Source organism: Copadichromis virginalis, linkage group LG18, assembly GCF_057382275.1.
Source record: "Copadichromis virginalis isolate Kocher_CV1m ecotype Utaka linkage group LG18, C_Virginalis_male_GT1.1, whole genome shotgun sequence".
Lineage (NCBI taxonomy): Eukaryota > Metazoa > Chordata > Actinopteri > Cichliformes > Cichlidae > Copadichromis > Copadichromis virginalis.
The window spans coordinates 33,150,349-33,171,281 of NC_140635.1; the positions used below are offsets into that span (position 1 = coordinate 33,150,349).

The 20,933-nt window shown below is 41.1% G+C and overlaps 1 protein-coding gene across 2 annotated transcripts; it reads right to left on the bottom strand.

Annotated features, from left to right (window-relative positions):
• Nucleotides 1-3,187: 3,187 nt before the first annotated feature.
• Nucleotides 3,188-20,344, bottom strand: cryz (crystallin, zeta (quinone reductase)). 2 transcript variants are annotated; one of them, XM_085439218.1, is made up of 8 exons: nt 20,128-20,344; nt 14,067-14,219; nt 13,673-13,836; nt 13,158-13,209; nt 8,038-8,187; nt 7,853-7,954; nt 3,765-3,887; nt 3,188-3,447 (listed from the first exon to the last, which is right to left on the bottom strand). In XM_085439218.1, exons 1-8 carry the CDS (start codon nt 20,233-20,235, stop codon nt 3,286-3,288), a joined length of 1,014 nt encoding a protein of 337 aa, XP_085295344.1. In that variant the 5' UTR covers nt 20,236-20,344; the 3' UTR covers nt 3,188-3,285. The 2 variants fall into 2 exon arrangements, with proteins under 2 accessions (XP_085295344.1, XP_085295345.1); XM_085439219.1 differs by having other exon boundaries at nt 3,792-3,887; nt 20,128-20,343.
• Nucleotides 20,345-20,933: the final 589 nt, after the last annotated feature.

Consider the following 20,933-nt stretch of genomic DNA (forward strand, 5'->3'; position numbering starts at 1 on the left):
ATTTTCTATTGATGTTTAACCATTTTTTGTGTGTGGCCACTTATGGTCTTTATTTGTACTATATGCACCTTCTTCCTGTTATTCTGCATTTCTGTTGGTTGCCCAAATGAATGTCACAAATTTGACCATGGCAAGCATAAGTGCTCCATGATCAGCACACTTTCACAACGCAGGACTCAGCACATTGTAACTGCTACATCTGAATCAAAGCCAGTCTTGAGATTCTGGTTCTCTCTGCTATGTATATGCTACATTATACTGCATTTAAAGATGCTCTAATTTCCATTTAGGAACTAAAGACCAACTTAAAGCTGGAGGACATTCACTGATGTCAGGAAGTGATGCCAGTAAAAATACAGATTTTTTTTCTTTAAATGTCGCTAAGCAGCAAACAAAGTAGTTACCAGGAGGTAAAAATGGTGCATTTTTCAAAATGAGCAATCGGCTAATTAAATTGAGAAAACATGCTATTTTAAGAAAGAAAATAAGGTGATTTTGAATTTGATGGCAATGACATGTTTTAAAACAGTTTGGACAGGAAGAGTATGTAAACATCTGGGAGCTGAAGACACCAGCTGCTGGGAGAGGACTGTTGTCCCATTCTTGTTTGATATTGGATTCAAGTGCTGAGTCTGCCATATAATATTTGCCATATTTTACATTCATGAGAAATAGAATGTTTTGAACTGGTGAAAGATCCAAACTGTAGGCAGACTAGTTCAGCACCGGATCCTCCTACTACAAAGCCGTGCTATTGGAATAGATGCAGCTGATCTCGTTTATTTACATTGTTACGTTTCGGTGTTGTCAGTGTTTTGTTTTTGCGTGACTGTCATGTATTTCCTGCTTTACTTTGAAAGTCTGTGTTATCTTAGTGTGTTCAGTTTACGTTTCCTTGTCTCGTCAGGTCTAATTTGCCCCAGCTGTGTTTCCCTCCTGTGGTCCTTTCCCTTATTGCTCCTTCTATGTATTTAAGCCTTGTGTTTCAGTATGTCATGGTCGCGATCTCCCCCCGTGTTGTAAATAAATAGTTTGTTGTAAATAGTTGTGAATGGGTTTGTCAATACTTTCGTTATGGGATATTTTCGTTTCGGGATTTTGGTGGAGAGCCTTCGTGGTTTTATTTTCCTTATTTCTGTTTTTTCTACGTTGCACCCCGGTTGCCTAGGCCGGGGTGTAATAACATTAAAAAGATGTCATCTGCATGCATATGTTGGTGTTGGTCATAATTACAGGATGTCTGATCCTTAGCAGTCTGCAAAGACTCTGTGTGCCTTCCACAGCACTCTGGCATGCACACACATCTTAAGGTCATGAGAGAGGTCATACCTTCTCTTACTGATTTATACTATAGGAAACCTACTCTATATCTGTTTTAGTATAAGTCCCTTTTGTGTAGATGAACTGCTGGACTTCCAGGCAAACACACCTACACTATGCACAGACTGGTACTCTTTGTTTACATGTATGTAAACAAATGTAAGATGTAAGATGTCATATGGTAATGAACCTACGCATATTCATGTAACCTCAATAAAGTGCAGTGTTACGAGGGAGCAGACGAGAGCAACTGGGGTCAAGTGAAGGAACGGCGCTCGTCCAGTTCTCTCCCTCATGCACGAGTAACACAAAGAACTTTGGCAACTTGTGTCTTGCTTTGCTGTGTAGTAGAATTGTCTTGAACGTTCCAGCAAATAGGTTTATGCTAGACAAACCCATCAACATGCTTATACCTTCCAGCACTGATAGTGCCTTTCCAGATGAGCAAGCTGTCGGTTCTGTAGGCATTAGAGATTCAGGCTTTTGAACTGAGGGCTTAAAAAAGAAGTGTTTTCCACTTTGTCACAGGCTATCTTAAATCCAGAGAAGGCAGTGGCTTTTTTGGTGGATGGCTTCTTTTTGCACAACAGAGCTTTAATCTGCATTTGTGGAAGGCATGGTGAACTGTGTTCACAGACAATGATTTCAGGAAGTGTTCCTGAGGGTAGGACAGAATCATGCATGCTTTTCATGTAATTTTACCAAGGGGCCCAAACATTACAGATATACAATACTTATTTTTGGCCTTATCCCTTGCACACAGAGATTTCTCCAGATTTTCTGTCTATCTTATGATGATGTTATGAACCGTAGATGACAAAACCTGCAATCTGGTAGAAGGTTCCGCATCTTCCGGGCAAGGACAGAGAGACTCAAGAGGAGCTTCTATCCCCAAGCCATCCGTGCCCTAAACACACACACCCGCCCTCTCACATCATCTATAATTGACTGAGACAGGACTCTTCCAGACACTAAACCAAGGCACAATGTACATTTCAATTCCTTTAATTTTAAATATGTTTATATTGTCTATCCTGTAAAATAGTCAGATATCTATTCATATAAATGTACAGAATTCACCTGCTAGCTGCTACTACTGCACATTCACCCAGTGTATATACTATGTGTGTATGTATATATATATAATGTTCTTCCTCTATACACCCCCCCCCCAATTTTTGCACATGTCGAGGAGCGTGTCAGGCTACATTTCACTGTGTGTTATACTTGTATAACTATGCATGTGACAAATAATAAAGAACCTTGAACCCATATTTTGACACAGTGTGTAGTGTGTTCTTAAAACAATGTGAGGAAACTGAACAAGTGAAGGACAAAAGAAAAGTGGGAGGCTTAAAAAAAAAAAAACTATCTACAGCAGATGAGCAGTCATGTCCTTAAGTAAAAGGGTGAAAGACACCAGAATAGACGTGACACAGGACATGATATATGCATGGAGTCCTTCAGTTTATTCATCTACTGTTTAATGAAGCCTCATCACAAATGCTCTCAGGCGAAGGCTGGCTGTCAAGATGCCCTTCATAAGGAAGGGTAACAAGAAGAAAAGAGTGAGATATGCCAAATTACACAAGAACTAAACCTAAAATCAGTGACAACAGACCTTATGAAGAGATCTGCAAAAACACTCTGATCATTCTGGAAAAAAAAAACTATTAAATTCAGCTTTAGAAATACAAAAGTATATTAACACGAACTAAAGAAATAACTTCACTACAGTAAGGTTTCATCCAATTGGTAAATCGCACCATGATGGTACAGTAAAAACAAATCCAGCCTAAGGATTTTCTGCATTATTTTCTGTGATCTAGCAAACTGATTTTTGCCATAGAAGCAACAAACAACAACATTAACTGTTCCTGAAAAATTTTATTAAAGTATCACCCATTTAAAAACAGCCTGAACTGTAAAAACTGTAAAGGTGACCTGTGACCCATTACATGGTCGTCACATAGTCAGGACCATCTTCCCAGCAGCCCCGGGAGACTCAATGATATCATGGTGGGCCTGGGCAGCTTTTTCAAGCGGATACTGGGAACCGACGACCGGACGCAACCAACCAGCTTCCATCCCTGCATACAGTAGAGCTCCACACTCCTTCAACTCCTCCTGAGAGGAGCAGGGGGAGAAGAAAGATGTCCAAATCACCAAGTGGGGCACGGAATAAGAATTCTGTACATATTTATCATGTATCATGTATGGAGTCACAGCCAAAGGTTTTGGCAGTAGCATTACCAATGTGCATGATTTTGCTTACTTGGAAAACTAAATAAAATAAAAAATAATAACAATAATAGCACGGAACACTAACCTTAACAAACTAAACATTTTCAAATAATAACAATCAAACCTACTCTGGAAAATAGGCTTAACTGAATTAAAAACAAAATTTTAAAATGAAATTTAAAAAAAATTAGATTACTGACAAATTTTGTGATGCTGTTATTTTGTACCGGTGTTGCAAAGAAAAGGGCCACTCCCACTATGCTGCTCTCTTTAATCATGGTGTCTCTGGGATTGATCTCTATAGATCCTCTGGAGCCAACAACCTAAAGAAAAAGAGCAAAGTAGAGGTATGATTAATGAGTGTTTGTAAACTACTGTATATAACTGTATATCAGAACATTTCTGGTAGATACAGGGAGTGCAGAATTATTAGGCAAATGAGTATTTTGTCCACATCATCCTCTTCATGCATGTTGTCTTACTCCAAGCTGTATAGGCTCGAAAGCCTACTACCAATTAAGCATATTAGGTGATGTGCATCTCTGTAATGAGAAGGGGTGTGGTCTAATGACATCAACACCCTATATCAGGTGTGCATAATTATTAGGCAACGTCCTTTCCTTTGGCAAAATGGGTCAAAAGAAGGACTTGACAGGCTCAGAAAAGTCAAAAATAGTGAGATATCTTGCAGAGGGATGCAGCAGTCTCAAAATTGCAAAGCTTCTGAAGCGTGATCATCGAACAATCAAGCGTTTCATTCAAAATAGTCAACAGGGTCGCAAGAAGCGTGTGGAAAAACCAAGGCACAAAATAACTGCCCATGAACTGAGAAAAGTCAAGCGTGCAGCCCCCAAGATGCCACTTGCCACCAGTTTGGCCATATTTCAGAGCTGCAACATCACTGGAGTGCCCAAAAGCACAAGGTGTGCAATACTCAGAGACATGGCCAAGGTAAGAAATGTTAACTTGTTATTTTCTGTTTTATCGCGAGAGTACTGTTGCCCGCGAAGTGTTGTTGTTGTGGTCCGTATGAAAAATGGCGGAACGAATAAAGCGCTGTGAATGAGAGTACGACGTCGTGTCTTTTGAGTTAACATTGGTAGCAGAGGATGGTTTCCAATTACAAAGTACCACCAAAGTTTGATGAAGCCAGGCCATACGAATGCTGGAAGAATGAAGTCAATATCTGGAGACGAGTTACGGAGCTGGATAAAAAGAAACAGGCACTCGCGGTGGCGCTGGGGCTCGAGGGAAGAGCCAGAGAAACGGCCATGGAGATACCCGCGGAAGATTTGGACAAAGATGACGGTATGGAAATACTACTTGCAAAACTTGACGCGGTGTTTCAGAGAGAAGAGAAAGACCGCGCTTATGAAGCCTACTCGTGTTTTGACTCCATTGCAAAGAACCACAGCGTGTCCATGGCAGACTACATTATAGACTTTGAACAGCGTTATAACCGGATGAAAAAGTACAACATGACGCTGCCTGACGCTGTGCTAGCATTTAAGCTTCTAGATACAGCTTGTCTTGATGAGAAAAGTCGACAGCTTGCACTGACAGCGTGCACGGACTTAACGTTTGCGTCTATGAAGTCTGCACTGAAACGGATTTTCGGAGGGAAAGTAACCGGAGTTTTCAGCGGAATTCAACTGAACCAAGATGCAGTTTTCCTTACGGAACAAAAAGGTCCCAAATACAAACGAAACAACGGTACTTCGTCATGGAGTGGACAGCGACAACCACTACAAGGTACCAACCCAGTTGACAAGTTTGGCAAGCGAACAAGATGTGCTATTTGTCAGAGCACTTACCACTGGGCGAAAGACTGTCCTCATCGTAATGGTGACCAAGTAAAGCTAACTGAAGATGGGAAAGTGGAGGAGTGTAACATTACTTTGTACACTAAAGCCTCAATGACAGACTCTGAAATCTTCCTGACTGAGGCACTGGGGTCAGCCATTATTGATACTGCATGTACACGTACAGTTTGTGGTCAGAAGTGGCTAGATAGTTACATAGTACAGTAAAGACAAAGAAAGCTGCAGAGATCGTCAACTCCTTCATTCACACCTGGATAAGCATTCACGGTGCCCCCAGACGGCTCTACACAGACAACGGCGGAGAGTTCAACAACACAGACAATCGGGACATGGCTGAAAACTTCAACATTGAGGTAAAAACAACGGCGGGGTATAGTCCCTGGAGCAACGGACTACTGGAGAGACATAACATGACACTTACAGAAATCCTCCTGAAGGTAAAAAAGGAACGAGGATGTGACTGGCACACTGCGCTAGACTGGGCCCTTATGGCCAAAAACAGTATGCTTAATGTACATGGTTATAGTCCACATCAACTTGTGTTTGGCCAAAACCCCAACCTTCCTTCTGTGTTGATGGATAAGCCACCTGCCTTAGAGGGCACAACTGTAAGTGCAAGAGTAGCTGAACATATCTCAGGATTACATGCTTCCAGGAAAGCATTTACTGAGGCAGAGTGTTCAGAAAGGATCAGGAGAGCACTACGCAAACAACTTAGGCCTACAGATGACAAATATGAGGCAGGAGATAAAGTATACTACAAATGAGTCGACTGTACAGAGTGGAAGGGTCCAGGTGTAGTTATTGGGCAGGATGGAACTGTTGTATTTGTAAGACATGGGGGGACTCTTGTAAGAGTACACCAGTCAAGATTGACTAAAGTGGATTCACAGACTGGACATAAACAAATACCACACAGTACTACTGATGATGACAACAAAGACGCAGTTGAAAATGATGACACTGACACACCCGATGGTGAACAGAGTATTAGTGAGGAAGAAGACATCACTATTGACAGAGAAACCAACACTACAGAAAACATGTCTGTCACACAAACTGCAAATGAGCCCTCTACACCCACTGATCACGTCTCTGCAAATGTAAAGTTAAGATCAGGACAGCTGATTGCTTTTACCAACAGAGACAACGGTGTTCAACACACAGCCAGAGTGCTAGGCAGAGCGGGAAAAGCAAAAGGGCAATACAAAAACTGGTACAATGTGCAATATCTTGAGCATGATGGTAGTGAAGGTGAAAAGAAAGCTGTAGACATGTCACTTGTTGATGGTCTTTGCACTGAAGCTGAAAACAGAGATGCAGATGTACTCATAACAAAAGATATTTCCTTTGATTCTGCTAAGCAGCAGGAGATTGAGAGCTGGCAAAGTAATGGTGTGTTTGATGAAGTGAAAGACCTGGGTCAAAAATGTGTGTCTACTAGATGGGTCTGTACACTCAAAGAAACTACTAATGGTGTTGTCCCAAAGGCTCGACTTGTGGCACGGGGGTTTGAAGAGGCAAATACTAAAGAACTACAGAAAGACTCTCCAACATGTGCGTCTGAGTCCCTCAGACTGGTGCTAGCTGTGATATGTCAAAACAAGTGGAGAGTAAATTCAATGGACATTAAATCTGCCTTCTTGCAGGGAATGGAACTGTCAAGAGACATCTATCTTCGTCCCCCACCTGAAGCTGGCAAGGACAATGTTCAATGGAAACTGAAAAAGTGTGTTTATGGACTTGCAGATGCTTCACTTTATTGGTACAATAAGGTCAAAGACATTATGCTCAAAACTGGTGGTAAAATATCACAGGTTGATCCTGCAGTGTTCTATTGGCAGAATGAACAATCTGAGGTTACAGGAGTGCTTGCATGTCACGTTGATGATTTCCTTTGGGCTGGTTCAAGTCACTTTGCAACTCATATCATTCCTGTACTGAAATCTACCTTCCTTGTGGGCCGTGAAGAACATGACAGCTTTTCTTATGTTGGTATGGACATTTGTACAGTTAATGATGTAATAGAGGTGCATCAACAACTTTACATTGACAACCTACAACCGGTTCAGTTACAAGCAGCACGGGCTGTACAGCGGGAGGCTTCCTTAAGTGAAACAGAACGTGAGCAACTCAGGTCAAAAATAGGACAGATTTTGCTTTGTCTGTTATTTGCTTCTCACCTCTTGCTTTGTAGTTGATTGTTGCTAGAGGACATTTTAGCCTGGGGAACCCTCTGATGTATTTATCACACCCTGATATGTCAACAACAGCTGACTACTCCCTGTGTGGAGTGAAGTGAGTGTTTCCTTATAGCTGTCCTGTTTTTAATATTGTACTATAATTATTATTAGTCCACCACAGCTGGATTGTTAACAACACATTTCTGAGGAGTAGTAAACTGATAAACCAGTAAAAGATCCCACGACTATACTATAAAAAAAAAAGAAAAACTGTAGTCCTACCATCACTCGCCCTCCATAGGCCAGCATCTGGAGGTCCTTACTGAGGTTGACATTTGACAGCATCTCCACTATCACATCTACACCTCGGCCCTTTGTGGCTTCCTGGAATACATAAACACACAGAGCATTTTTCAGAAGGTCAGAACGAGTTTTTCCTGCCACTTGACTTCTATGTGAGTGAATACCGTGATTTTGTCTGTGTATTCTTCTTGTCTGTGATTAAAGGCCAGGTGAGCTCCATTGTTAAGGACCAACTTCATCCCCTCTGGTGTCCCTGCTGTCCCAAAAACCTGAAGACCCAGAGCACGGGACAACTGACAGGCTGCAATGCCCACCTATAGGATGAAGAAAGTATTTGATTGTAGCTAAATTTCATTTAACACACATTTCTAGTCACTTTTATTTAAAGCTGATGAGCCACGGTAGTACAAGTAATGCAAGAATATACAGTGGCTTGCAAAAGTATTCGGCCCCTTGAACTTTTCCACATTTTGTCACATTACAGCCACAAACATGAATCAATTTTATTGGAATTCCACGTGAAAGACCAACACAAAGTGGTGCACACGTGAGAAGTGGAACGAAAATCATACATGATTCCAAACATTTTTTACAAATAAATAACTGCAAAGTGGGGTGTGGGTAATTATTCAGCCCCCTGAGTCAATACTTTGTAGAACCACCTTTTGCTGCGATTCCAGCTGCCAGTCTTTTAGGGTCTGTCTCTACCAGCTTTGCACATCTAGAGACTGAAATCTTTGCTCATTCTTCTTTGCTAAACAGCTCCAGCTCAGTCAGATTAGATGGACAGCGTTTGTGAACAGCAGTTTCAGATCTTGCCACAGATTCTGGATTGGATTTAGATCTGGACTTTGACTGGGCCATTCTAACACATGGATATGTTTTGTTTTAAACCATTCCATTGTTGCCCTGGCTTTATGTTTAGGGTCGTTGTCCTGCTGGAAGGTGAACCTCCGCCCCAGTCTCAAGTCTTTTGCAGACTCCAAGAGGTTTTCTTGGACAGTGGGGATGGTGTGTTCAGAGTGATGTGCAGTGTTAGTTTTCTGCCACACATAGCGTTTTGCATTTTGGCCAAAAAGTTCCATTTTGGTCTCATCTGACCAGAGCACCTTCTTCCACATGTTTGCTGTGTCCCCCACATGGCTTGTGGCAAACTGCAAACGGGACTTGTTATGGTTTTCTGTTAACAATGGCTTTCTTCTTGCCACTCTTCCATAAAGGCCAACTTTGTGCAGTGCACGACTAATAGTTGTCCTGTGGACAGATTCCCCCACCTGAGCTGTAGATCTCTGCAGCTCGTCCAGAGTCCCCATGGGCCTCTCAGTGCTCTCCTTGTTCGGCCTGTGAGTTTAGGTGGACGGCCTTGTCTTGGTAGGTTTACAGTTGTGCCATACTCCTTCCATTTCTGAATGATCGCTTGAACAGTGCTCCGTGGGATGTTCAAGGCTTGTGAAATCTTTTTGTAGCCTAAGCCTGCTTTAAATTTCTCAATAACTTTATCTCTGACCTGTCTGGTGTCTAAATCCAATTGAGAATCTGTGGCAAGATCTGAAACTGCTGTTCACAAACGCTGTCCATCTAATCTGACTGAGCTGGAGCTGTTTTGCAAAGAAGACTGAGCAAGGATTTCAGTCTCTAGATGTGCAAAGCTGGTAGAGACAAACCCTAAAAGACTGGCAGCTGGAATTGCAGCAAAAGGTGGTTCTACAAAGCATTGACTCAGGGGGCTGAATAATTACCCACACCCCACTTTGCAGTTATTTATTTGTAAAAAATGTTTGGAATCATGTATGATTTTCGTTCCACTTCTCACGTGTACACCACTTTGTGTTGGTCTTTCACGTGGAATTCCAATAAAATTGATTCATGTTTGTGGCTGTAATGTGACAAAATGTGGAAAAGTTCAAGGGGCCGAATACTTTTGCAAGCCACTGTATTTATGTAACAGTAAAAAAGTCAAAAAGCCCCACATTTACAGTATTTATTTACTCCATTTCTGTTTATATTATTTGATTAAAGACAATTTGTTCTAGAAAACTGCATCTCTTTAGTTCATAAACTAACACAATCTTGTATTAAAAACAAGTGTAAAAAACTGGGGAAAAAGTTACCCTGGTTAGTTGTTTTCATGTTAGTTATACAGCAGTGACATACACAATCAGGCCAGAAAAGGTCAAACAACATAATTTTACCATAAGAGTAAGTACATTAAATCAAGATACTATATATAAGGTACTGCATTTATGTATTTTACCTTATCCTTAGGTTTTAGATGTCAAGATTATTAGACAGGAGGTTTACTAATATGGTCTTAAATCTTTTACACATCAGATACTGCAGTGGTTTGAATCATATCTATATAATAGACTCCGATTTGTTTATATAAATGGAGAATCCTTTTCCCACAATAAAGTTAATTATGGAGTTCCACAAGGTTCTGTGATAGGACCAGTTCTGTTTAGATTATACAGTGGGATGCAAAAGTTTGAGCAACCTTGTTAATAGTCATTATTTTGCTATATAAATCGTTGGTTGTTACAATAAAAAATGTGAGTTAAATATATCATATAGGAGACACACACAATGATACTCGAGAAGTGAAACTAAGTTTATTGGATTTACAGAAAGTGTGCAATAATCGTTTAAACACAATCAGGCAGGCGCATAATTTGGGTCACTGTTGTCATTTTATTGATTCCAAAACCTTTAGAACAAATTATTGGAACTCAAATTGGCCTGGTAAGCTCAGTGACCCCTGACCTACATACACAAGTGAATCCAATAATGAGTAAGAGTATTTAAAGGGGTCACTTGTAAGTTTCCCTCCTCTTTTAATTTTCTCTGAAGAGTAGCAACATGGGGGTCTCAAAACAACTCTCAAATGACCCGAAGACAAAGATTGTTCACCATCATGGTTTAGGGGAAGGATACAGAAAGCTGTCTCAGAAATTTAAGCCATCTGTTTCCACAGGTAGGAACATATTGAGAAAATGATAGACCACAGGCTCAGTTCAAGTTAAGGCTCAAAGTGGCAGACCAAGAAAAATCTCGGATGGACAGAAGCGACGAATGGTGAGAACAGTCAGAGTCAACCCACAGACCAGCACCAAAGACCTACAACATCATCTTGCAGCAGATGGAGTCACTGTGCATCGTTCAACCATTCGGTGCACTTTACACAAGGAGATGCTGTATGCGAGAGTGATGCAGAGGAAGCCTTTTCTCCGCCCACAGCACAAACAGAGACGCTTGAGGTTTGCTAAAGCACATTTGGACAAGCCAGCTTCATTCGGAATAAGGTGCTGTGGACTGATGAAACTAAAGTTGAGTTATTTGGGCATAACAAGAGGCATTATGCATGGAGGAAAAAGAACACAGCATTCCAAGAAAAACACCTGCTACCTACAGTGAAATATGGTGGTGGTTTCATCATGCCGTGGGGCTGTGTGGCCAGTGCAGGGACTGGGAATCTTGTCAAAGTTGAGGGACACATGGATTCCACTCAGTATCAGCAGATTCTGGAGACCAATGTCCAGGAATCAGTGACAAAGCTGAAACTGTGCCGGGGCTGGATCTTTCAACAAGACAATGACCCGAAACACTGCTCAAAATCCACTAAGGCATTCATGCAGAGGAACAAGTACAACGTTGTGGAATGGCCATCTCAGCCCAGACCTGAATATTATTGAAAATCTGTGGTGTGAGTTAAAGAGCTGTCCATGCTCGGAAGCCATCAAACCTGAATGAACTAGAGATGTTTTGTAAAGAGGAATGGTCCAAAATACCTTCAACCACAATCCAGACTCTCATTGGAACCTACAGGAAGCATTTCGAGGCTGTAATTTCTGCAAAAGGCAGATCTACTAAATATTGATTTCATTTCTTTTTTTGTGGACCCCAAATTAATGCACCTGCCTGATTTTGTTTAAACAATTATTGCACACTTTCTGTAAATCCAATAAACTTCGTTTCACTTCTGAAATATCACTGAGTGTGTCTCCTATATGATATATTTAACTGAAATTTTTTTATCGTAACAACCAACGATTTATACAGGAGAATAATGACTATTAACAAGGTTGCCCAAACTTTTGCATCCTACTGTACATGCTTCCTTCAGGCAGTATGATTTGAAGGTATAGCACACATCTTACAAATATGCTCAATGACACCAGGGTCGAGTAAAATGCCAGAAATGTTCCACATCATGAAAATATTACCAACAGTTTTATTAAATATTTTATCTCAAGAAAAGAAAATCTATCCATAACTATTAGCCCTCTTCAGTGTGTCACTTATAAACAAAAGCCATTTTTTAAAACTCTTTCTTTTTACACCAAGAGATAAAAACAGAAGTCAAGCTCCCTTACATTAGGTGTGAATGATATTTGTAATCAAATTAAATTAAAGAAAAGGGAGCAATATGTGTGTGTAAATGGTAAAAATCTCAAAGTATAACTATCAAATATGGGGTCCCACAGGGATCAGTATCAGGACTACTTTTCTTCCTTCTACACATTTTGCTCATTCCTTTAGTATTTTGTGTGCAATATTGTAATATTTTTCATAATGCATAATGAAGTATTTAGACTCGAGGACAAACTTTGTAATACAGTGGAACCCCGACTTACGAATACCCTGTTAAACGAAAAATTCAAGTTACGAAGGCACTGAACGCCAATATTTCTGCCCGTGTTACGGCAAAATGCCCATTTTACGAAATCCGCTGGCTCTGATTGGCCGAGCCCAGAATGCCCAGAATGCCTTCCGAATCATGTGACAACCCCTTGGCTTTCGTAATTGCGCTTCGCTGTTCCACTTGAACGACGTATTGTTGTTCTAGTTAGCAATTAGTCTATAGTCTATCGTTCAGCATCGCCTCACTCAAAAGGCGCGATGGGTGCTTCGACTTACGAAAATCTTCGACTTACGAAAGACCCTCGGGAACAAATGAATTTCGTAAGTCGGGGTTCCACTGTATTCTCCATCATACTCTCCCTTAACCCACTCACACACATAACACTTCAACTTTTGAAGGGAAAGAAAGGCAAAACAAGTTTTAGCGTGACCTACAGATCAGGAAAGCACTGCAAGTGTTCAAAATCTTTTTCAGGCTTTAAAAACAGATTAATACAACAGCTGCTCCTAAAATATGTTTAGATGTATCGGATTGGTGTCACTATACTTTGGCATCCTTGCAGGATATTTTAGGGATCTAGGGCAGCCTAATGATGACTTGTTAGAAATTGGAGCTATATCTCCTAGAGCTGAAGAAGAGTCTCACCCCTCCACTGGCTCCATGGATAAGAACGGTCTCTCCAGCCTTGGCGTGCGCTCTGCACAACACAAAAAACCCACAGAGAAGGTGAAAGTTAACAGTATGGTGCTGCATTACTAATTAACCACCCCCTCTATTAAAAACATTGATCTTTCCTTTGTAACATGATGTATGTTCAGAGTTGGGATATGCATATATCTGGACTTGTCAGTGTGGAAGGAAGAAGATCAAGGTTTTGACCACCAGAGGGCAGTATAAGTACCACGCAGCTGTGTAGACTTGGTCATATGCAGGAAGAGATACATGTATTTCTTGTTGTTATAATATATTTTAGCTGACATTACTTTTTCAGCACTTTCTATTGTTATATAAGCCCACTAAAAGATTTTTACTGGACCTTGTAATTTGAATTAGAAATATTAAATTGAATATTATATTGAATTTCATTGCTTTGCTCTTTAAGATCTGCAGATGGTGGAATCCTGCTACAGCTCACCCTGATTAGAACAGGTGTGTCTTACTTGTGGATCAGAGCTCTGTAGGCGGTGAAGTACGGGATCCCGATGGCTGCTCCCTGTGTGAAGTCTAAAGCATCAGGCAGCTTGTAAACAGAGTCGCCAGCTGCTACAGTGTACTCTGCATAGCCTCCAGTCTCTGTAGCTGTGGTGAACACACGATCCCCTGCCTGGAAAACACACACATATGTTCACACACTGTGCACACCTCCTGTATCTCCTTATTTAAGAGTTCCTTCTCACATTGTCTCTGTGTATTTTCTACAGGATGAACTTGAACTTGGATTTACACAAGTTTTAAGTGATGCTAAGCAGAAGATGGAGGACTGATCCCACATGATTATATAACTGCACTGACATGTAGCTGCTATCACATCCATACAGTCGTCTGTACTCTAACCTTCACTGCAGTCACTCCTTCTCCAACTGATTCCACCACTCCTGCTACATCAGAGCCAGGTGTGTAAGGCAGGGTGGGTTTCCTTGCATACGTCCCAGCTCGGATGTAAGTTTCCACAGGGTTCACTCCACAGGCATGGACACGGATCAACACCTATATGAGAGAGAGAGACTTCAGATGGACTATGCCATGTGGGCTGAGAGATTAGGAGATTTTAAACACTATTACTCAAATATTTCATTTAAATCACTTGAACTTGAATAATAATCACAGGTTAAAAACACTGGCTGTTTCGGGGTGGCTGTAGCTCAAGCGGTAGAGCAGGTCATCTACTGATCGGAAGGTTGATGGTTCAATTCCTGGTTTCCCTAGTCTGCATGCCAAATATCCTTGGGCAAGATACTAACCCCAAATTGCATCCATATGAGTGTATGTGTGAATGTTAGTTAGAAAGCATTCATACAAGCACAAAAAAATGTGCTTGGGTGAATGCACAAGTTGTGTAGAGTGCTCAGAAAAGCGCTATACAAGAACCAATCCATTTTCCATTTAAACAACAAAAGTTTGTCCACCTCGGGCCATTAATTCTAATCTTAGCTACTTCAATCTTTAAAATTTCTAAATGTTTCAATTTGACCGTCATTTCAAGCTTAAGAAACAGCTGCTTGACTACAAAACTTCAACTACTGGATACATTTCTCAGATTTTACCCTTGATTTATTTGCTATTGACTATAACAAAATCAGATTTCTGACTTTAAAACATGTTCACAGCTTTTTTATTTCAAGTAAAAAAATGTAATTGCAATGACACTTGATGCATGTTCTGACGCAAGTGGGGGTTTACCCTTTTGCCACTTTGATAGTACTGTACAGACATTTAAATGGTAAATGGCCTGCATTTGTATAGCGCTTTTCTAGTCCATAGGACCCCAAAGCGCTTTACACTACATTCAGTCATCCACCCATTCACACACACATTCACACACTGGCGATAGCAAGCTACATTGTAGCCACAGCTGCCCTGGGGCGCACTGACAATTTAACACTCATTCAGTGCCAATTTATTCCTGTGTGATTCAGTACATTTCTTTGAGAACTGGATAACCAGTGCAGAAGTCTATCCAGGATCTGTCATCAGAACAAGTGTTACTTGTACTACTGTTTGCTAATAATTAAATTAGATTTGACTTCTACATTCACATGTAGAATTCAATATTAACATCATTCAGAAAAAGGCAAGTATATTTGTTTTGTCAACAGTCAATTTAAAAAATGACTTTAAGGGCTTTATTAACTGAAAGGAAGCAGGAGATGAATTTGCACTTGTTTTGTAGCAGTGCTGTCAGGTCATTGTTGGTACACGTTCCTTTTCCACCCTTCCCTAATGGTCATACCTTTCTGTTCTATTATGCTTGCAGCTAGTGCTCTGCGACACTGCAGAATCTGGTATTAATCTGATGCCAAGTATCAGTGCCACTTTACAAATACTTATACTTTTTACTGAAAAAAGGATGTAGTGGAGAGCAGGGTATCATGAGTTTTGAGACAAAGTGTCTCAGTTTTAGTTTTTCATGTGTTTTGAAACTTTGTTTTTGAAGACCTGGAATGTAAATGTAATGTTGTCTAAAACACTTGGGTGAACCTGTTATTTAAATGTGCTGTAGGATATAAATTAGGGATGCACCGATACCGATACCGATACCAGTATCGGCCTCGATACCACATTTTCTAAAGTACTCGTACTCGTTAAAAGTCCCCCGATACCGAGGACCGATACCACGGTCTGAGACCTGTCTATGTTTGAGCGGCATGTAAGGGGTTAATCACAGGCGCTGAGTGCCTGCCCCGGCTGCAGCTCAGAGCGGGGAGAAAGCGAGGCGAGACATATCAGCTGAGTGGAGCTATTTCAAAGTGAACGAAGATGCGAAAACAAAGGTGGACTGCAAATTGTGCTCAGCGAAATTGTCCAGAGGAGGCTCTAAAGGTAGCGCATTTAACACAAGCAATTTAATCAAGCACCTAAAATCCCAACACAACAACGAGTACAAAGAGTTTAACTAAAAAAGTGAGCAGCTACGACGCACTAGCCTCTGATGTCATCCCAGCTGTGACTGTGCTAGTGAAACTTCTAAACAGAGAAACAGACGAACAAATGTAAAATTAAATTTTGTTTTTTTATAATTATTTATTCTTTAATATTACATACAACATGCTTTTCATTTTAAATAAATGTTCTTAATTCCAAACTAGTCCCTTGTTTATTTTTTGTTAAATTATAGGACTAAAGCTGTTACCTGCAAATTTAAATCATGTTTTTATTAAGTACTCTGTATCGGTGAGTACTGAAATGCAAGTACTCGTACTCGGTATCGGTGCATCCCTAGTATAAATAAAATACACGTGACAGTCAACTAGGGCTGCCACAAACGATTATTTTGATAGTCGACTAGTCACCGATTATTTATGCGATTAGTCGACTAATCAGATCATCATCCACTGGACGTAAAACTACAGCTTATTGCACCAGCAGCATCTGCTCTTATATAACTATCATTAGCTTACAGCTTTAAGCTTTTAAGGTGCTAACTAAAAATAAAGACAAGATGATAGTTTATTCAATTTTAATGAAATTTGCAGATTGTTTCGGTGAAGTTTAATAAACTCCTTGCTATCTAAAATATAACAGGACACCGGAGTATATTCTCCAGCATCTCACACTTCTGATAATCAGCTGTCTGCTTGACGTTTATTCAGCTGTGTAAAAACTATAACTTTAATCTCAGCCAAACCGATTTACTCAGGAACAAATAAAATACTAAAAAAAAAAAAAAGCCAAACAACAACATTTTTTATTTATCTAAGTGACTCATATATATTTAACCTGAGTCGCGAAAGACGGCGGTGGGTTTGAAAACAATTTGCCGGGAGTCCGGTGTTCTCACGGCGCTAGTGACCTAGCCCCCGGCTAGCTATCGAGCTAGTGGGTAACAGACGTCTCCGAAAACGTCGGAGCGCTTTTGAAAATATGTGGTGTCCTGATAAACTGAGCAGATATTTGAGGTTTACACAGCTACATTCTCGCCTGAAAATATGTTAAACGTTTATTTTGTGACCCAGAAAGAATAATAAGAGTAATATTAAAACTAACTAGCTACCGCCATTGTTGGAAACTAAGCTGGGCCGCGCTATGAATTCTGGGACACAGCTGCTTCTTCTTCTTCGGGGTTTAACGGCAGCTGGCATCCTTGTACATGCTGTGCTGCCATCTTCTGTTTCAGTCCGTTATTACACTCTTAAATCCTACTACTTATTCCTGCGTCTTTTGCGATCTTACAAAGCTTCAAACGACACGTCGACTATTAAATCAGTCGTCGACGATTTTGATAGTCGACGTAATCGTGACTAGTCGACAAATCGTGGCAGCCCTACAGTCAACACAAAAAGGTTCAAACATTTTCATGTCTTTCAAGTTAGGAGGCATATTTTTCATTAATATTTAACACAATTCAGTGGGCTACATACTACAATGTATCAATCAGATACCAATACCAGCGTTGGTATCAATACTATGGATATCTGGCTCGATCCACCATTTCCAGTTGTAGCACGGATATTGTTCACATGTGGTTACTTGGCTATGATTAAAGAGGCAGCTCTACATCTCAATGTTAGTGTAGTATTCTTAATATCTGACTTCCACAAATATTCAGTTCAATTCAATTTTATTTGTGCAGCACCAAATCACAACAACAGTCGTCTCAAGGTGCTTTATATTGTAAGGTAGACCCTACATACATACAGAGAAAAACCCAACAATCATATGACCCCCTATGAGCAAGGTGACAGTGGGAAGGAAAAACTCCCTTTTAACAGGAAAAAACCTCCAACAGAACCAGGCTCAAGGAGGGGCGGGGCCATCTGCTGTGATCGGTTGGGGTGAGAGAAGGAAGACAGGATGAAGACATGCTGTGGAACAGCCAAAGATTAATAACAAGTATGATTCAGTGCAAAGAGGTCTATGAACACAATGGCTGTATCCCAATTCAGGGTCTGAAGCCTTAAAGGCCGCATTTTAAGGCCGATTGCGTCACAGCGACATGACGAAGGCTGTCCCAATTCAAAGGCTGCTCGAAATGCGGCCCTCAAATGCGTCCTTCATTTTCCTGAATTTTAAGGATGTGGCGGTGTAGACTTCGTGGCCCAACATATCCCAGAATGCATAGCGCGGCGGTGGGTGTGGATAATTTTGCCGAAAAAAAACGGCGGATGAGGGGCGCCCGAAGAGTAAACTTTAAGTAAGTACTGAATATTATGTCACTTATTTATGTGCGAATGTTTAATAATGAAGAACATTAAAACATTACTGTTGGCAACATGTCGGCGAAGTTATGTGACATTAGTGACGTTTGTACTAACTTGGTTTTAAAGCCTTTACTTTAAAATATACACCGTTCAATAGCTGACCTTAATCTTACAGAGAATGATCAAAGCTCATGTAGAAAGAAACAAACAAAAGATTTTCTCCTTCATTTCTGTCAAACAAAGCTGTATGAAACGTTTCCAGCTGTTAGCATCATGGTTGCTAGGCAACCTGGGCAGCGCGACGGAGGCTAGACCGTCCCATTTTACGAGCCTCGCACTTCTGGCCTTAGCGGTCTTTGAGTACGCGGCCCTTGTGGATCGTTAAGGCTGCGTACTTTAAGGCTGCAGACCCTGAATTGGGATACAGCCATAGTGAGTGAGAAAGGTGACTGAAGAAGAAATACTCAGTGCATCATGGGAATCCCCCAGCAGCCTACACCTATTGCAGCATAACTAAGGGAGGATCCAGGGTCACCTGGTCCAGCCCTAACTATATGCTTTAGCAAAAAGGAAAATTTGAAGCCTAATCTTAAAAGTAGAGATAGTGTCTGTCTCCTGAATCCAAACTGGAAGCTGGAAGTCATTAAGATAAGATGGGGCCTGATTATTTAAGACCTTGTATGTGAGGAGCAGGATTGTTAAATTCAATTCTGGATTTAACAGGGAGCCAATGAAAGGAAGCCAACACAGGAGAAATCTGCTCTCTCTTTCTAGTCCCTGTCAGGACTCTTGCTGCAGCATATTGGATTAAATGAAGGCTTTTCAGGGAGTTTTTAGGACTTCCTGATAATAATGAATGACTACTACTACTTTTAGAGCTATTGCGCAGTGTTACTGGAGGCCAAGGTAATGCCATCCAGAGTAAGAATCTGGTTAGATACCATATTTCTAAGATTTTCAGGGCCGAGTACAATAACCTCAGTTTTATCTGAATTAAGAAGCAGAAAGTTAGAGGTCATCCAGGTCTTTATGTCTTTAAGACATTCCTGCAGTTTAACTAATTGGTGTGTGTTATCTGGCTTCATGAACAGATAAATTTGTGAAGCCAGATAAAACACAAGTTTGGTGTCTTCTGCTTAGCAGTAGCAGGGCTTTCTTACAAAGCAGCAAACTATTTCTCCAGGCTAAATGATGATCTTCTAAATGTGTGATACACCACTTCCTCTCCAACTTATGAGTTATTTGCTTTAGGCTACGTGTTTGAGAATTATACCAGGGAGTCAAGTACTTCTGATTTGAGGCCTACAGGAGCTACAGTATCCAGAGTCACTCATAGTGAGGTTAAATTATTAACAAGATAATCAACCTCTGTTGGAGTAGCGTTCAGGTAGCGGCTCTGCTGTGTGTTGGTACAGGGCATTGAAGACGGTCAGTGGGTGGATTATATTCTTAAACTTAGTTGCAGCACATTCAGAAAGACGTCCACTGTGATGAAATCTACTCCCCACTGCTCTGTAATCAATTGCTGTAAATTTAAATGTTATCAGGAAATGATCAGACAATCAAGAAGTAATGCAGAAGGCCAAGCACCAAAATCAAACACACCGTAATGCAGGTTTATGATTTCATGAAACTCTATACGCAGATCATAAGCATTAGCAGTGAGTGTGTTTCAAACATCACGCGTGATTTTACTGTGACGTGCAGCTGCTGCTGTGTGCCCTTTGCACGGAGTAGTCCAGCTGCGTGGGTCTCACCTGTGTGCGCCCGGGCTGAGGGACAGTCACGTCAGAGCGCAGTCTGAGGACTGACGGAGCTCCGAACTCACTCACTCTAATGGCTCTCATCAACCTGCTGCCTGACATGCCCGCACATGCGCTCAGATAAATCAACCTTGAAACTCGGACGTCGTACTCTTCAGGACTTCCACACTGCGTCAAATTGCGCTGCTTCTTCTACGTTTTGGGGCATTTGTTGAAGGTTTTCTGTATTGTCGCCCTCTCCTGTGCGGCTGGGGAAGTGCTCCGTCGACTACATCTGCAGTCCAGGCCAACACTGAGCGCACACGGCTTTTACTTTGTAATTCTGTGGGATACTCCAGCACAGCTGCACAAGTATTATGTGTTACATTTAGCAGTACTTTTTTTTTAAATACCACACAATATTTACACATCACACTGGAATTATTATGCAAAGTCTGTCTGATACTCGACACTGATCACAGTTGTTAGCTGGATCCTTTTCCACTAATTTCAGTGCACGTCAGCACAGTAAGTCCAGTTCTTAATGTGGCATTCATCTGTGTTGTATGTGTGTCAGGAAAATTTACTCTGCTCATTTTCAAATCTGAAATTTTCGGATTTGAAACTGTAAAAGTGGAGCACTGTCAGAGGAACATACTGGGCGGTTGCCCAGGGCCGCATCGTGGTGGGGGCGGCATCACGGGCAACAAAAAAAAGTTGCTCGTACTCATGCTGCCCCGACGTCAGCCAGCGCATTTTGGCGATGACTATGGGCACCGATCGGTTTTCCATCGCCCGTTTGCTGGGAGTAAGGGCGCCCT

Bases quoted from the DNA above. Each gene is read 5' to 3' on its own strand.
- cryz (XM_085439218.1), bottom strand. From the start codon at position 20,235: ATGTCAGGCAGCAGGTTGATGAGAGCCATTAGAGTGAGTGAGTTCGGA. The intron at 13,210-13,672 runs GTAAGACACACC...TGTGTTGTGCAG, and splicing joins TACAGAGCTCTGATCCACAA to AGCGCACGCCAAGGCTGGAG. The intron at 3,448-3,764 runs GTCAGTAATCTA...TGCTCCTCTCAG, and splicing joins ATAACAGCATCACAAAATTT to GAGGAGTTGAAGGAGTGTGG.